The 17962-nt window shown below is 41.5% G+C and overlaps 1 protein-coding gene across 4 annotated transcripts in view; it reads right to left on the bottom strand.

Moving 5' to 3' along the window:
• The window catches only part of EFR3A (EFR3 homolog A), an 89851-nt gene that overhangs the window by 26197 nt on the left and 45692 nt on the right, over positions 1–17962 (bottom strand). For all 4 annotated transcript variants that reach the window (XM_075705398.1, XM_075705399.1, XM_075705397.1 and 1 more), the window contains 4 exons: positions 12540–12677; positions 7432–7510; positions 6372–6507; positions 4591–4755 (listed from right to left, as the gene is read on the bottom strand). In XM_075705398.1, coding sequence (XP_075561513.1) covers positions 4591–4755; positions 6372–6507; positions 7432–7510; positions 12540–12677 — 518 coding nt within the window. The remainder of the gene's footprint in view (positions 1–4590; positions 4756–6371; positions 6508–7431; positions 7511–12539; positions 12678–17962) is intronic.

Raw genomic sequence — 17962 nt, 5'->3', positions numbered from 1 at the left:
CAGGACACGATACAGAGGATTCCCTATTCCCTCCCAGCAGAACACAGTGACTTAAGGGACAGGGAGCAATGGTGACAAGTTCCTGCCTGGCGCAGCAGGCACATCTCCTCTGTGACTGCCCCACCTTCCCAAGTGCCCTTGAATAGTAAGTATGAGGCTCTGCAAGTGGAACTGAACAATAACGAGGACGATGGCTCATCTGGCTTGGAGGTGTCGTCGAGGTTAAGTCGGCCTACACCCTGCGTCAAAAAGATTTCCATAAAGAAAAAAAGTCTGGTCACTGTCATAGGACTCTCTTCTGAGGGGAACAGAATGCCCAGTATGTCAACCTGACCACTTCTTAAGGAAGTCTGATGCCTTCCTGGGGCCAGGGTTAAAGTTGTGATGAGAAAATTTCCTACCATGGTACAGCACTCAGATTATTATCCATTATTGCTTTTTCACGTAGGCAGCAATGAAGTTGCAATAAGAAGTCCAAGGGCAATCAATAGAGACTTCAGGGCCTTAGGACAACTGTTTAAGGGATCAGAAGCACAAGCAGTGTTCTCCTCTATCCTTCCAGTTGCAGGGAGTGATGAAGGAAGAAACAGGAAGAGCCAGCAGATCAATACCTGGCTCCGAGCCTGGTGTCACTGGCAGAATTTTGGGTTTTTTGATCATTGGTCGGTCTATATGACACCAGGCCTGCTGGCGACTGACAGGGTACACCTGTCTCAAAGGGGGAAAAGGATCTTCACACAGGAGCTATCAGGACTCATCAAAAGAGCTTTAAACTAAATTTGAAGGGGGAAAGGGATAAGACCAGGCTTGCTAGAGATAAGCCTGGGGGCGGCACGACAATGTTTGAGGAATGGTGTGCTAGCAAGGTCCTTTGCTCTGCTCCACAATGTGTTGAGTACTCTGGAGCACCTTTGAAATGTCTCTATACTAATGTGCACAGCATGAGGAATAAACAAGAGGAGCTAGAAGCTTTGGGCTGTTCCCAGAGCTACAACATCATTGGCATAAGCGAAACCTGGTGGGATGAGTCTTGCAACTGGTGTGCCGTGATGGCCAGTTCTGGGCTTTTCAGGAGGGATAGGCAGGGCAGCGAGGCGGAGGGCGGTGCTGCGTGTAAGGGAGGGGTTGGATCCTACGGTGCTTGCAGTGGGCGACAACACGGTTGAGAGCCTCTGGGTAAGGATGAAGGGGAAAGCAAATAAAGCGGATGTTGTTGCGCTGCTGCTGCTGCCGGCCAGGACACCACCACCGATGAATTATCCTACAAGGAATTAAGGGATATCTCTAGATGAACTGCCCTTGTCCTTATGGGTGATTTTAACTTCCCAGACATCAACTGGGAATATACAGCAGACACAAATAAGTCCAGGAAATTTCTGAAGCACATTGAAGATAACTTCTTGGTCCAGATACTAAGGGAGCCAACTAGGAAAGGCAGCCTCACAGATCTGTTGTTTGTAAACAGAGAGGGACTCATGGGTGAAGTGGTGATCGGTGGCTGTCTTGGTCACAGTGACCGTGAAGTAGCTGAGTTTCAAATTGTTGGTTAAAGGAGAAAAACTGTCAGCAAAACTTCAACTGGATGGAGAGAGCGGACTTCAGGCCGCTGAAGGAGCTAGTTAGTAAGGTCCCCTGGGAATCTGCTTTTGAAGGTATTGGGGTCCACAAATGCTGGTCACTTTTTAAGAGCCATCTCTTAAGAGCACAGAAGCAGGCAATTCCAGAGTGTCAGAAGTCAAGCAAGCAGGGCAGAAGACCAGCTTGGCTGAGCAGGGATCTTCTTCTAGAACTTAGGTGAAAAAGGAAGGTATGTGGACACTGGAAGCAAGGACAGGCAACACAGGAGGACCACAGAGATGCTGTTTGCCTCTGTAGGGAGAAAATTTGTGTGGCCAAAGCTTGATGAGAGTTCAAGCTGGCCAGCACTGTGAAGGAGAACAAAAAGGACTTTTTTAAATATGTTAACAGCAAAAGGAGGATTAGAGATAACACTGGTCCATTGCTTGATGAGGTTGGTCACCTCACAAATAAGGATGCAGACAAAGCGGAGACATTTAATGCCTTCTCCGCCTCTGTCTTCAACACCGATGACGGGCCCTGGGACCCCCGAAGCCCCATGTTGGAAGACCGTGACTGAAGGGATGATAAACTCCTGGCCAGTGCTGAACTTGTTTGAGACTTGCTGCTTCAGCTGGATGCACATGTCTGTGGGGCCTGATGGGACTCATCCCAGGGTACTGAAAGAGCTGGCCGATGTCATCCCGCGACCTCTCTCCTTTATTTTTCTTGGGAGTCTGGGGAGGTCTCAGTCAACTGGAAGCTAGCAAACGTTGTCCCAATTTTCAAGAAGGGTAAGAAGGAAGATCCTGGTAATTACAGGCCTGTCTGTCTCACTTCAGTGACTGGTAAAATTATGGAGAAGGTTATTCTGGGAGTTATTGGGAAACACTTGAGACAACGCAGTCATTGGTCACAGCCAGCACAGGTTCACGACGGGAAAGTCCTACTTAACCAACTTGATTTCCTGTTATGACAAGGTCACCCATCTAGTTGACCAAGGGAAGCCAGCAGATGTGGTGGGTTTGGATTTTAGCAGAGCTTTTAATACTGTCTTTCACAGTATCCTTCTGGATAAAATGTCCAACATACAGCTAGCCAAGTCCATAATATGTTGGATAAGCAACTGGCTGATGGGTCAGGCTCAAAGACTTATAGTAAATGGGGTTACATCAGGCTGGCAGCCACTCAACAGTGGGGTTCCCCAGGGCTCAATTTTAGAGACAGTTCTCTTCAGTTTTATAAATGATCTGGATGCAGGAATCGAATGTACATTAAGTAAGTTTGCCAACAATACTAAACTAGGAAGAGCTGTGGACTCCCTCAAGGGTAGACAGGCCTTACAGAGAGATCTGGATAGACTAGAGAGCTGTGCAACCACCAACTGTATGAAATTTAGTAAGAGCAAGCACAGGATTCTCCACCTGGGACAGGGTAATCCTAGTTATACGTACAAACTGGGGGACGACAGGCTGGAGGGCAGCCCCACAGTAAGAGATCTGGCTCTCTGGGTTGATGGAAAGTTGAAAAGGAGTCAACAGCATGCCCTGGCAGCCAAAAAGGCCAACCATGTCCTGGGGTGCATCAAGCACAGCATAGCTAGCTGGTCGAGGGAGATGACTGTCCCACTCTACAGGGCACTAGTGTGGCCCCTCCTCAAGTCCTGTGTGCAGTTTTGGGCGCCTCAATATAAGGAGGACATCAAACTATTAGAGTATGTCCAGAGGAGGGTGACCAAGATAGTGAAAGTCCTCAAGGGCAAGACTTATGAGGAGCTACTGGGGTCACTTGGCTTGTTCAGCTTGGAGAAGAGAAAGCTGAGAGGTGACCTCATTGCAGTCTACACCTTCCTCACGGGGGGCAGCGGAGCGGGAGGTGCTGATCTCCTCTCTCTGGTGACCAGCAATAGGACACGAGGAAATGGAACAAAGATGTGTCAGGGGAAGTTCAGATGGGACATCAGGAAAAGGTTCTTCACCAAGAGGGTGGTCGGTCACTGGAACAGGCTCCCCAGGTAAGTGGTCACAGCATCAAGCTTGTCAGAGTTGAGATATTCTATTCTATCCTGTTGCTGTGCAATAGTATAAGTGTAACTTTGATAGAAAGAAGATTTACTTTAATAGGTTGGATTGTCGGTTTTTTGGGCATTTTTTTTGGGGGGGTGGAGGGTTAACAGTTTAACTTGAAGTTTTACTGTAATGGTGAGAAATAATCTACCACATATTTGCTACTGCTCTAGAAAGCTTCAAGGCATAAGCAAAGGTACAGATTAGCGAACAACATTTAAGTTACATTCCCCCTTGTTCTTTAAGTAAAGGAATAGACATCATAAATGCACTGCAATATATCACTACCATAAAGGAAAATCTGAAAAAAGGGGAGAGGCTATTTTAATGAAATCATTTGCAGAAATTGTTGCTCTTATTTTCAGTATTGTGTTTAAAAGTACTTCAGTTAAGTTGTTGTAGCACAAGCAGCCATTAGGTGTCATTGTTGCCGCTATGTTTAACATTGGCTTCTACAAATTTTCAAGTAGTACTTACTAAAATATATTACTGTATATGATTGCTTGCAGTATGATTTTCATAAAAGGACTAATATTAGTTCTGTACCAAAGGTACAAAATGATTCCTACAAATTTTCAAGTAGTACTTACTAAAATATATTACTGTATATGATTGCTTGCAGTATGATTTTCATAAAAGGACTAATATTAGTTCTGTACCAAAGGTACAAAATTATGTCTATATTTCAACGACCATATAATAATATAACCAACATATTTATTATAAGTCCACAAGCATTTTTAATTTTCATTGAGCTTCTTGGCTATCTGCTCAGTTAACAATTAAAAGAACAGTCTTTCAGAAGTCAAATCTGTAAAGTGAGCCTGAGATTTAGAAGTAAGTACAATCAGAGATACCATACCTGCCATTATTCCTTTTTGATTCAAGCTGTTTTAATACCATCTCATGGAGAAAGGGGGAGAAGGGGAGGACTATTAAGTGAGCCTATGTTACTGTCATTACTCACCAATTGTTTGAATAATAGCATTCTGGACAATCCTTTCATCACTCTCCTTGGAGCTTGTGCTGCAAGTGGCACTTCCCGCTGAACTGCGCCTATCACCCAGCTCAAAGTCAACACTGATGCGCAAATGCTTCAACAAGGTATTGAAAACCTCCAGAACCGTTGGGCCTGGAAACAACACATAACAATGATTGCACCTGTCAAGAGAAAGGTGCCTTAAGAAAATGAAAACTAACCTTTTCAATCCCTTTTCAGAAGAAATCAGATTAAGCGGAAAAACACAAGTGAAATACAGTGTTTGAAGGATATAGCCTAGGGATAAACTTTTGAAATGTGCCTACATCCTGGTATTTTAGAAATTATTTTGGAATCGGGAAATGCTGTCAGGTATGTATGTATAAACCATTATTATCAAGTTCGACAGTGCCTTGCTGGGATGGAGTTAACTTTCTTCTTAGCAGGCTGGGTGATGCTGTGCTTTGGATTTGTGACTAAAATAGTGTTGACAACACACCAGTGTTTCAGCTGTTGCTTAACAGTGCTAGCAAGCATCTAGGCTTTTTCTTTTTCCCCACTCTGTCCCTACAGGAATAGGCTGGAGTATGCAAGAAACTGGGAGGAGACACAGACTGGGACAGCTGGCCCAAACTGACCAAAGGGCTATTCCATACAACATGACGTCATGCTCAGCAATAAAAGCTCAAGGAGAAGGAAGGGGGGGACATTTGTTCATATTGCATTTGTCTTCCCAAGAAACCATTACACATGCTGAGGCCCTGCTTTCCAGGAAGCAGCTAAACGTCTGCCTGTCAGTGGGAAGTGCTGAATAAATTCCTCTGCTTTCCCCGTTCACGCAGCTTTTGCTTCACCAATTAAATTGTCTTTATTTTGATCCATGAGACTTCTCACCTTCTTTCTACCTTCACCCTGTGCTGTAGGAAAGGGCAATGAGCAAACGGCTGTTGGCCGGAGCCAACCCACCATGCAAGTTTTACATAGAAAATATGAGTGGTTGCTGAAATTACGCATTAACAATGGGTTAAACTGCAGGTACTTGCACCTGAATTTCAGTTATTTCAAAACCTGCTACTAAAATTCAGTTCTATATGTTGGATCAAATAATGAGCTGTTCACATAATCTGGTAAAAGACTTCACAAGTCTGTGCATGAAAGTGGGTCTTGTATAAACAGAAAGGACAGGCTCAGACTCAAGCTAATGAAGCAAACCAGTAATGTTTCAGCAGGAGACCAAAGAAAAACAACAGCAGAGCTCATGTGTGTACACATCTTCATAACTACTCTTATTTCAAGGAATTACACTACCTTAAATGACGTAATTCACCTCAATTCAGCTGCTTCACAGCTACTAGGGTAAAATTTCTCAAAGATCATTCTACTCTTGAATCCTATATTACCACTCATCTCACAGCAGCTGTATCACAAAGTAACAGTGCTCTTGACATTTTCTAGTCACACATAATTCTCAGACTTTGTGACTTCCTACCAATAGGAATTCCTGCCTTTCACAAGGCTGTAAAAATACATCTATTAATTTTTTCAATGCAAATTATTATAGAACAGTCAAATGACCAAGTAAGTACATTTGAGTAATTGTAAACCATGTAAGATTTCAAGTGTTTTATCAGCACAAAGGAGAAAAAAATTAATAAATACAAAACCTTCTCAAAACATATGCTTTCATTCAGTCTGAAAACAAAGCAAAACTGAGCAACACCGTTCACATCTATCCTTTGACCTGACGCCTTTAATATAAGATGACTTACCTACTGACCCTTTGGCTGCTATTGCAACCGCTTCCAACAGAACCTGAATAATGCCAGCACGAACTCGTGGGGAGTCCCTTTTGCGAACATCAAGGTGTCCAAGAATTTCTTGTATTACATGGTGGGAATATTGTGCCTATTAACAAACAAACAAGCAGAAAGAAAAGCTTCATCTGTGGCTTTAGTAAGAATAAACTCATACACCATTCAGCTGTAGTCACGACCATGATCCTATTCTGCAACATTCTTACGCATAAATTTATCTAAATTTTAATCAATTAATGATTCAATACAGATTAAAAAAACTACCACGACAGATGAAGCCACACAGGTCCATCCAGCACAGTATAAAAAAGCTTACATTATTAAAATATCCAGGGACATCTACAAGAAGAGAGGAAGCATGAAGTGGTACTTCATTCAGCTAACTGCAGTTCAAGGACTTCAGCTGGTCTTACAAAAAAGCATCATCGATACAAACACTGAGAAAACTGAGCTTTCTTCCACAAACCTGGATATTTTTACTTTATCTTTTGGGTGTCTGCACTTGATGCATCCAAGAATCAGACTTTGATCATGTTTACAACAGACAACAGAGGTTGCCCACTAGTAAAAATCAATTAGCACAACACAGTTCCATGTGAAGTTGGTTTCTCAGGTTTTAAAAGCAGCACAGCTGTATTGGCACAGAGACATGACCAACTTAAGACAGATTTATTTATCAAGTACAATGTCAGATCAGTATGGATAACCTGCTCCTTGTTCTGGAGCTTGCTCAGGGACCTACGTGTTACCTTCCATCAAGAATCCCTTAATATCTTTGTTCTTCTACAAGTGTACATTAATTGAAAGTAAATCAGAAAAACTCTGATCATAAACCACGATTAGGTAATTATTTGAAAACTTTAAAGAATAAGGCTAAGGAGTTATGAAAAGGGATCTTCTGTATTCTTTGACTTCATCTACTGTCTATCACTCTCATGGTGAGGCGAGCATTTAACCCTGTCTCATGTGCTTGAAACATGTATGCAAGGAAAACAAACCCTGGGGAAAATCCTACCTGTATAGAATACATGATGATTTTGAAGCAGGAAACAGCAAACTCATTGGGATCCCATAGTCTATGGTGGTCTAAATGCCTGTAACCAAAAATTAAGGGACCTGAAATAATGACATTCCACAGATCCAATAAATGGCATCTTACAGTTTTCTCACAATTCACCTCAAAAGGATTATTTCCTTACATAAAGCTTCTAAACAATGACTTATTAACTTGGTGAGATAACTAGAACTTCAGAAAAGCATTTGTTTCCAAGGTTTAGGATGTGATCACAAAACATTTGGCTGTAACAAATTCCTTATCTTCTAGTTGCAGGAATTCAAGGAACCTAGTCATACCAAAGATGTACAGTTAAGAATATACTGTTTCCATACAAGTGCCAGCATAAAAATGGCTGTGACATTATATGCTTATTTACATGAAAGAGACACACTGAAGAGGATGGTTATAATACCTTGACAAACTTATCTTCTAAATAAGATAAAGAATTTGTTTTGAATCAGAGCAACAAAATAATTATGGCTGAATGTTACATCCAGAATAGAAACTTTAAGAACTATTTTTGTTTTCACAGTGGTTTCATTAACAATATATATGGAAAATAAAAACCAGCTACTCTTTGTGTATATATCCCTTTATCACTCTGAAGCATTTTAACACTTTCTGCAAGAAATATCAAACCAAAATCAGACAGATAAATGCATCAGTTTCTCTTTAAATGGTATAGGAACTACTGATGAAAAACTTTCACCTTCAAGCAAAGACAAGAAATTCTGCTTAAGCACTATGCTGAAAGCTATGAAAAGGGCACACATCAAATTCTCCAAAAAGGAGATCTGAGTATCTGGGAAAGCATGACAAAAATAAATGCTTAAAATATAGAAGACTGATACAAGTAATTTGGAATGCCTTTTAACTGGAATGATTTAGGTAAAATAAAAAAAAAAACAACCACCAAACCCAATAAACCCACAGAAAACCAAAACAAACCCCAACACCCACAAAAACCTTTCTTACAGAAACTGAATTTAAGTAGTGTTTCTAAACAGGTGTCTCAGCTACAGAACCACTACTGGTCTGCCCTTTCTCAAAGAACATAAGAAACATAAGATGCTTCAAATAACAAACTTGAAAACATACAGGTGAAAGAAGTCAGTACTCTGAACACAGAAGGACTGACTGGATGCTTTAACTGACTTTGCCTAGAATCTGGAGGTCTCAATTAACTCACTGGCCAGCTGCTACCAGCCTAGTGACCCCACCGAGCACACAGGTCTCCTTCAAGGTTCATTAAACCAGATGGCATAAAGCTACCCTCTCCTGTGCCCTGAATTATCTTGCAGTCTATTGCAGAGCATTAAAAAAAAAAAAAAAGTACTGCCATTTTGACACATTACATACCTTTAATAGAAATCCCTACAGGGAAGAATTTCAGGAATTTTAAAGGTGTTTGTCTGCCAAGATAACAGTGTATTTGCATTACTAAATATTAGACTGGACTACCTGTTGGGGATAGCTACCTTTATGCACATTCCAAACACACAGGTATATTTAATCCTGCCTTGGGGTAGAAAGACAAAAAAAATTACCTCTTTAAATCCTTCAAGGCTTAGCGGCTCATAAGATATTTATTCACGTCTTCTTTCTCCCTAATATCATTCCAGTACAGTCCATCATTTCTTGCACATGATAGCTTATTTTAGCTAACCTATTTTCTTTTTGTCTCATCAAATACAAAATCATACTCTCCACTATCTTCTCCTAATTGGAACCGATCCTTTTATCTTTCAAGATAGCATCCATTCTCTGTTACCCTTGACAGTTCCTCTTTATCTGCCCCAAAGATCCATTCAGGCAGATTATGGTCAGCTACATCTTATACCAATTTTTTTTAAAAAACCTTTCCTCTCAGAACAAGACATACAGTTTTCTTTTCCCAGAAAGGCAAAGTATTAGCTGCTTCAGGTAGCTGAACTGATGGGAAGACAGCAGGGGGAAGATGACAGCCTAGGTTAATGCTTTGTGTAATAGCTCAATGGGCAGCATACTTTGTATACTGGAATTTTCCTGCTAAGAAAAGGAGTATTAGATTACTGTAGCTGATATATTTTACTCGTCATAATGCAGGCAGTATATTCAATATAGTTTTGTTTTTGTAAAAGACAGGAAATGGTATTTTCAGCATGGTGCATTTAGTCACATCCTGACTATTTTTTTTCCCAAATTACATTTCTTTTAACAAAGAATATCTAAGTAAGATTGCAAAAGATTTTATTGCTGGATTAACAAATACCAAACTCTGCCTTACATTAAGATCTGCTGCATATATGTAGCAAATGTGCACAATTAGGTTTCTCAAATTAAAAGGAACAGCAGAACCAATGGCGCAAATCACTACTTTATGGAGTGAGAGCCACTAACAGTCCCCGAATTCACTCACATTGTCACACATGCAAGCAATCATTACAGTACAAAATGACAAATTGATACTGGTGATTAGAAAGCAGAACTGAGGCATGTATGGGAATATATAAAACAATCTTCTTATGCATCACGTTTGCTGAAAGAATATTAAACACCAGTCTTTTGATATTCAAAACCCTAGCAGAGATGATGTGATAACTCACAAGAATGGAAATACAGTGAGATGAATGGATGTTAACTTGTTATACTTGGGAAGCTGTTGATATTCGCTAGATTTCTGTATCCCTCTGGAGATCCTAATGTATTCACTACTGCAAATTCATGCTAAGTAAGTCTACATAGCTTGTGACTGTTGACACGAAATTTCTCCGTATCATATTAATACAAAATTTTTTACTTTCATTACGCTGTTTGCCAGTTTGGTCTGTCAGGTTTCATTAAAAATGAGAATTTGAGAATTTCTAGCTACTACATGTAGACACTTATAACCATGGAGATTTTCTGCCAAAGGCAAAGGGAATTAAGGTCAATCCAAACCCATACCAGGAGACTGACTTCAGATTTCAACTATCTTCACTATATTTAAATCCTTCAATTATTGAATGTATTCAGCCTCATGATGCAAGAAGCACTATTCCCTCAGTTTTGCAAGGAAATGATAGCATGTTGACTGATATTCCAATGCCACATGAAGCAAGCCTTCAAGTGGAGAACTATACCTGCACCTTCAATGTTAACACTGTCGTAAGTGGCCTTATCTTTATTTCCAGAGCTTTCTTAAAAGCTGTGAAATTGTTGAAAGCTGTTAGGAGAAACTGTTTTCCAATCAAGTATACATAAACTAAGTCAGGTTTTTCAATCAGATAGTGAGTCCACTGCACTTTATCTCAAACTTTCATTCTACCAGTTCTGCTCATTCACAAAGTGAAGCTGATAGATAGAACACTCCCTTTTTGTTCAGGAAAAACAGCTTGGAAATTGCATTTCCTGCATCTCTTGTTCTTCAAAAGTACTAAACCTTTACAGCAGTTATTTATAAAAAGATAAATTTATTTGGCAATTCTTCTTCAAAATGGAACACAATAATGGTGACCATAAAGGCTCTCTATTCATAGAAGAGATAATATATTCTGAGTAACTGGTCATTATCTGATTCAGTGCACAAATGCAGCATGTGGCACACAGAGGTGCACAAAGACTCAAGCGGTTCCTCAGGATCATAGTGAGTAAGAAAAGAAATTAAGCTGGAAATAACACTGTCAATACATAAAGCTTCAGATCTGCCACAGGAAATGCAGGTATGACACCTTCTCAAATCCCAAACTAAGCACTAACTCTAGTCTAGGGAATCTGGAATTATTTGTGGGAAACTTCCCTGATACTGAAATGATTCAAAAGACTGAAGTAACTGCACATACTTATAAAGTTGTGAGATAAGCCCATAAAAGGAACTGCAAAGTGGTAAGAAAGCAGCTGCAGTATAGTTCCAAATAGTCCATCCAGACTGTTTAGTACCTAAACATTCACTCAAGTGGCAGGTATTTTGGAAGAATGCGAAAGGATGAAATTTTTTTAATAAAAACCTCAACTTTGCAACAGTTAAACTCCTATCAGATTGGTATAATAGGTACACATGGAAAGTAAGATAATAGTGCAGTTGTTTGCATTTAATGCTTTTGGATGAAGAACAAGGGGCTACAAAATTTTTCTGCCCTCAATACCTACCCTATCTTCTCTTACCATTTCTGTTCTTACTTACCAGTAGTAACTTAAAAATGGCTTTCAGTAGCTTGAAAGTCTTTCAAGTGTATGAATAGAATACTTAGTCTTTGTGGGAAGAACTACGCCATCTAAGAGAAGATATTCCCGTAACAGGTGGGTATCTTGAAAATCTACAACAAGGAGCAAGCAGTTCTCCTCATCACCAGGAAAAGCCAGGGTTTGAAAGTAGTATCACCGAGTCTAGAGCTTCCTGAAAAGATTTCTCCTGAGACCATGCCTACTTTGCAGACACTAGCAGAGGTGAAAGAAGCAGATTTGTTATCTCAATGCTTATAGCTTTTTTCACATCATATTTTTAAGGAAGCAACTGGGGCAATGCAAAGAATTGAAAAACACTGGACTTGATAGTTAATACATCAGCTGTAATTTGTACTGTGTGCATTTGTGCGTAATGTGCATGCTGTGTGCACATCTGCCATTCACTACTAAATGAGCCATTAAACATATTCCTCACAGAATATCAAAACAGGCCTTGGAAGAAAACAGCAAGAAAGTAGAAATCTTAACTTTATGTATTAATCTGGGCACAGTATTCCCTTGTGCTACTTGTATTTTACTTGGCTTGCCTCTTCACTGACTGCAACAGTCACCTATGGGACATTAATATTGTGAATAAACAGTTTCACGTTCAAAAGAAAGGCCAGATGAGGCAACAACCCATCGAAATCATTATACTGCACTTCTCAAACCAGTAAAATGGGACACGTTTCTCCGTAAGTATCTTCAAGTTAACAGACAGGCAACAAAGAAGTGAGATTAAAAGAGAAGCAATTTTTTGAAGAAACATGAATGGAAACCTTTGGGTTGAAAAGGACGAAGGAATCTAATGCAACATAATTAGAGGATGAAATTAAAAAAAAAAAGTCCCTTAAGATAAGACCTTCCATGAATTTTCAACTTACGCAAAAACTGGTCTGACAGCGTTACTCATATTTCCATAGGTTGCACGTCCTAGTAGTTCCCTGAAACAATTCTCGGCTAGCAGAGCAGGATTTTCCTCTTTCTCTCCTCCTGTAGGAGAGGACGGAGGTCCTATTCTGCTGAAATAAGACAAAAATACATTGATTTTACTACTGATTAATATTCATCTTCCTTACTGTACCCACCCTTGGTTCTACAACGTTCCCAAGTCACGCTCTTGATCTAGGCAAGAACAGTATGTCAAATACACATCAAACCAGAATCCTGAATAAAACATTTTATTCTCTTATAGCAGGACTACAGATCATCATCTGTTGACTCAGGACTAACCAATGTATTAGTAAATATTTATACGGCAAAAACAATGGCTGTTAATACTGATTTCACTTGCAACCCACTGCATTTTAACAAACTATTACCCATTGCTAACAATGCATGCAGGTTATGAAACCATGCAAAAAGTTAGGCAGAATCTTAGTCATTTTGTTCAGACTAATGATCTCATTCACCTGCCCACTGCTGAATCCACACTGTGTGGGTGAGCGTTAAATAAAACTCCAATACTTGTGCAGAAACAGATGGCTTGTGAGTTGGAAAAAAATCTGATTGAGCTAATTAGAATATTATCACCCACATGGTTACCTCTAACTAAACAGTGTACAAGTTGGTCAGCTTCTGACTGACTGCCTCCCGACACGGCTATGGGGAGGGCTGTGCGGGGTGCCCCTGCCCCGGGGCTGCCATCAGGGCTGGGGGCCCCTGTGAGGGGGGGCCGGGGCTGCCCCGGGCCGGACACAGCCGGTCCCAGCCGGTCCCAGCCGGCTCCAGCGGCCCCAGCGCAGGACACAGCTGAGCCCCTCAGCCAAGCTGGGGGCGCCGGCAGCGGGGAAAAGAGGTTTCCGAAAGGGCCCGAGGCGGCCCAGGCAGAGGAGGAGGAAGCCAAGGAGGGAGCAGCAGCAGAGGCAGCCCGAGGCCGCAGGAGGAGGAGGGCAGGAGGTGCTGCAGGCCCGGAGCAGGGATCCCCTGCAGCCCTGGAGAGACCCCGCTGGAGCAGAGAGCCAGCCTGCAGCCCGGGGAGGGCCCCAGGCCGCAGCAGGGGGATATTTCCTGCAGGAGCTGCGGCCCTGGAGAGCCCAGGCGGGAGCAGGTTGTCCCTGCAGGACTGCAGCCCGGGGAAGGGCCCGCGCTGGAGCAGGGAGCCGTGGGAGGAGGGAGGAGCGGCCCAGAGGGGCTGCCAGGGGCTGGCCCCAGCCCCCATGGCCGCCCTGCCCCGGGGGGAGAGGGGTCGGGGGCGAAGGCGGGAACGGGGAAAAGCCTGGGGTGGCGGGGGGAGGGTGTTTTAGTTTCGGTGTGTGTTTCTCACCATCCAGTACTCTTTTTATTTGGCAATGAATTAAATTAATTTTCCCCAGGTTGAGTCTGTTTTGGCCGTGATGGTACCTGGGGAGCGATCTCCCTGTCTTTACCCCAACCCAGGAGCTCTATCGTTCTGTTCCTTCCCCTGTCCTGTTGAGGCTGGGGGGGGTGGGGGGGTGGGGGGGGTGTGGGTGGGTGGGGGGGGGTGAGAGAGAGAGAGAGAGAGAGAGAGAATAAGTGGGAGGTTGGTTTTAGCCAGGGTTAACCCACCACAAGGACTTAAAAGTAAAGCATAATATCTATTATAATGTCTGCATCAGTAAACAGAAACCTCTAATTTTTTACCTTATTAAAATAATACTTTAAGTTGTTCGTTGTAGTGTTCTATGATACTGTTGGGCAACTGGACTCCCACATTTATTACACAGTATGTTGTTAGTAACTTGGAGAGGGGAAAAAAACCCCACCGTTCACATTTGGAAATATATGTTATTATAATACATATTTTATATATTATCTGCATCCACCTAAGACATAGCTATTTATGTTAATTTCCCCATACTATATTTACAAAGGTGGTCCTTGTTGAAGGAGGATTCTTCTTTCCCTAAAAGCATTACTCTGAAAAAGAAACCTAGCAACTGATTTCTTCAGTCAGAAAATAATAACGAAAAAATAGACTGTCAGACTTCCCATCAGATAAAAACACCATGAAGTGTGTTAACCTGCATCAGTTTTGCTGAGAAATTTGTCCTTTAACAAGAAGATCACAGTTACTTCAATCATAGAAATGTACTACTGATAGTAAAGAACAGTAAAAAATGATGACATGATGGTAGAGGAAAAAAGCAATGGCTGGGGGAAGAATTTATTACTTCTACAGCTACTATTTCTTAAGGTGCTAAAATACCCCAATGAATGACTGAATCTAAAATAAAAACTTGTTTAAATTAAGAAGGAATTAAAATCAGTGTTTAAATATCAACTTCATTTCATATGGAAATTTCACCTTACAAGTTAAATCTTGTGCCGCAAAGCAAAGCTTGAATGTTTTATACTAATGACAGCAGCAATAACGAAACTTTTGTAAAGTTCAAATACTGTCATTTTCAATTATTTCTTTTCTCTCTTGTGACTGGGAATTAGGCTGACTATTTAAAATCAACAGGGTACAAAAAGAGAGTATGAGTACTGAATTAAAGACTCAATCCAGACATAAGCAAAACTACAGAAAAGCCACACTATTTTGGACAAACTAAAACCTACAGAGACCCGAATTCTACCACTGAGTTTTGAAGGGAACAGCCTTGTCCTCACTTTGGAATAACTAAAATCAGCACTTGCACTGTGAACAGTGAAAGGTAGAGCCTTTCCAGAAGAGTTTCCAATTTCCCACTTCTCATTTTTCATGGAGGCCTTGGTAATGTTTTTTGGTTCATTTTTTTGGGTTGTGGGGTTTTTTGGTTGTTTTTTTTTTTTTTTCCTTTGTCCAAAGTCACCTCCTTTTCAGTACACAAAGACCTGAATTACTAGAGCAAATTAAAGGGATTTGAAATGTATTTCTGAATTTAAGTGCTTTGCACATCACACTATTAAGCTGTTATTAATAGTTCATTTAAATTGAGCAGTTCAGAGGTTGGAGATTGAGGAAGAAATAAAACAGCTCCCCCTAAGGTACTTACATTACTTACCAAGAAGGTACTGTACCTGCATGTGGCAAGTATTCTTTTTGCACAAAACACATTACAGAAACTCAAGTGAGGATTCATGCACCTACATTAACATTCCGCATCTACGCATTAGATTTATTTTGGACTGCAGAAATCGGTACACTAAAACCTTAAACATACTTTCTGTTCTGCAGTGCAAGCTTGTGCATTAAATGTTTAAAAGTGTTCACTAAGAGCATCACCTTTAGTTAACGTTCACTCCAGCATCATAAAACCACAGCTTTAGAGCATTATAAAAAGTTGAATACTGAAATGCCACTAGTCAAATGAACACATTAACATCATAGTTGTAGTTATCTTCTGATAGCAAAAGATCTTCTAGTGTTTCAAGACTACTGCAATCTAAAAGTTGCAATACAAAAATCCTGCTGCCTCTGGTAACATCAGTGTTACGACAACATTGATAGCTTGTCAGATTTTAATAATAAAAAAGCCCCAGGCACCCTGTTAGATAAGTAAGGAGAAATAGTTTTACAAATGCACAATGATTAGAACTTTAAAAGGCATGACAATGTGTATATAATCCAACGTTAGTACCACTAAACTGCAGCTTTATCCAACTGCTGCACCCCTCAATCTCCCTGTTTTTTTCCTGTACTGCCTAGACTGATCTAGACAGATGGGCATCCTTCTCGGCACAGAGAAGGTAGAAATGACAGTGCAGGGCTGTCATTCCCACTGCTGTTCTGACAGATTCCCTAGAATGTGGCAGCATTACAAAGGCAGGTGGATGGGCTGCAGAACACACAGAGCTAGTCCATCTGGAAGAATTCTAGTTACAATGCAGTAAAATTAAGTTATCTTTTAAGTGTTTGTATATGCAATCCTACAGAAAATGACTTCTCAGCATTGCTTGGAGTCTTAGAATAGGTTAAAGGAAGAAACTGCAATCCAGTCTTCCTAGTCTAAAACGTCAGTCCCAGACTGCATCGCAATGTTCAAAATTATGTCCCATTGTCTGCAGGAATAACATTTTTAGTTTGAACTTTAACAGCACCTACCTCTAAGTATTTCTCACTAAGTGTTCCTTAGCATTATCAGATGAAAGACAATTAATATAAAACTACCCTTTTAACTTTTTAGTTTTAAAGGAGAGCTTTGTACAGCCTGTCAAGTTTCTAAATTCAAATGAGCAACTCACGTTGTTTCACTGACTTGGTTTTTAAACAAAGATCAGAAAACCTCTGACAAATCCAACTGCAGCACTTAAAAAATTACTACTATTCCTGCATCTCTGCATCCAGACTTCCTGTACTACTACAAGTCCAGAGAAGTGAAACACAAAATGCATTTTGCAGTGAAATGGGCAAGAACTACTCACTTTAACTGTTCTACCAGCTTTCTTGTGGGTAGTCTGTATCAGAAAAGGTGGCAACAAGGAACTAGAGGGAGGGACGTTTTCAAGTACAGCAGTTTCCATAGCAAACTTCTGATCATAGGCTTAAACTGGCTCAGAGCAACTCAGCATCTCACGCATGAGACTTCTTTAATATCACAAAACCAGGACTGGCCAACAAATACTATGGGACATGGGAAGTAAAACTTAGCCACTGTTGAGTGGAGTAGCTACAGGAATGTTTGACTATTATACACTCACCCTGAAAAAGTGTGGTGGTTTGACCCTGGCTGGATGCCCAGTGCCCACCAAAGCTGCTCTATCACACCCCTTCTCAACTGGACAGGGGAGAGAAAATATAATGAAAAAGCTCGTGGGTTGAGATAAAGACAGATCACTCAGCAATTACCATCACAGGCAAAACAGACTCAACTTGGGGAAAATCAGTTTAATTTATTCACAATCAAACCCGAGTAGGAGAGAGGAGTGAGAACATGTGTAGAGAAATGAGAAATAAAACCAAATCTTAAAACACCTTCCCCCCACCCCTCTTTTGTTCCCAGGCTCAACTTCACTCCCAATTCTCTCTACCTCCTCCCCCCGAGCAGCGCAGGGGGACAAGGGAATGGGGGTTGTGGTCAGTTCATCACACGTTGTCTCTGCTGTTCTTTGCTCCTCAGGGGAGGACTCCTCACACTCTTCCCCTGCTCCAGCGTGGGGTCCCTCCCATGGGAGACCCAGGAGCTTCTCCAATGTGGGTGCTTCCCACGGGCTACAGTTCTTCACAAACTGCTCCAGCGTGGGTCCCTTCCATGGGGTGCAGCCCTTCAGGAGCAGACTGCTCCAGCGTGGGTCCCCCGTGGGGTCACAAGTCCTGCCAGCAAACCTGCTCCAGCGCGGGCTTCCCACGGGGTCGCAGCCTCCTTTGGGCATCCCCCTGCTCCGGCGTGGGGTCCTCCCTGGGCTGCAGGTGGATCTCTGC

This window comes from Pelecanus crispus, chromosome 2 (genome assembly GCF_030463565.1).
Source record: "Pelecanus crispus isolate bPelCri1 chromosome 2, bPelCri1.pri, whole genome shotgun sequence".
NCBI classification, from domain to species: domain Eukaryota; kingdom Metazoa; phylum Chordata; class Aves; order Pelecaniformes; family Pelecanidae; genus Pelecanus; species Pelecanus crispus.
The sequence above is the reverse complement of the archived record's forward strand: the minus strand, read 5'-3'. Positions and strand labels throughout refer to the sequence as shown.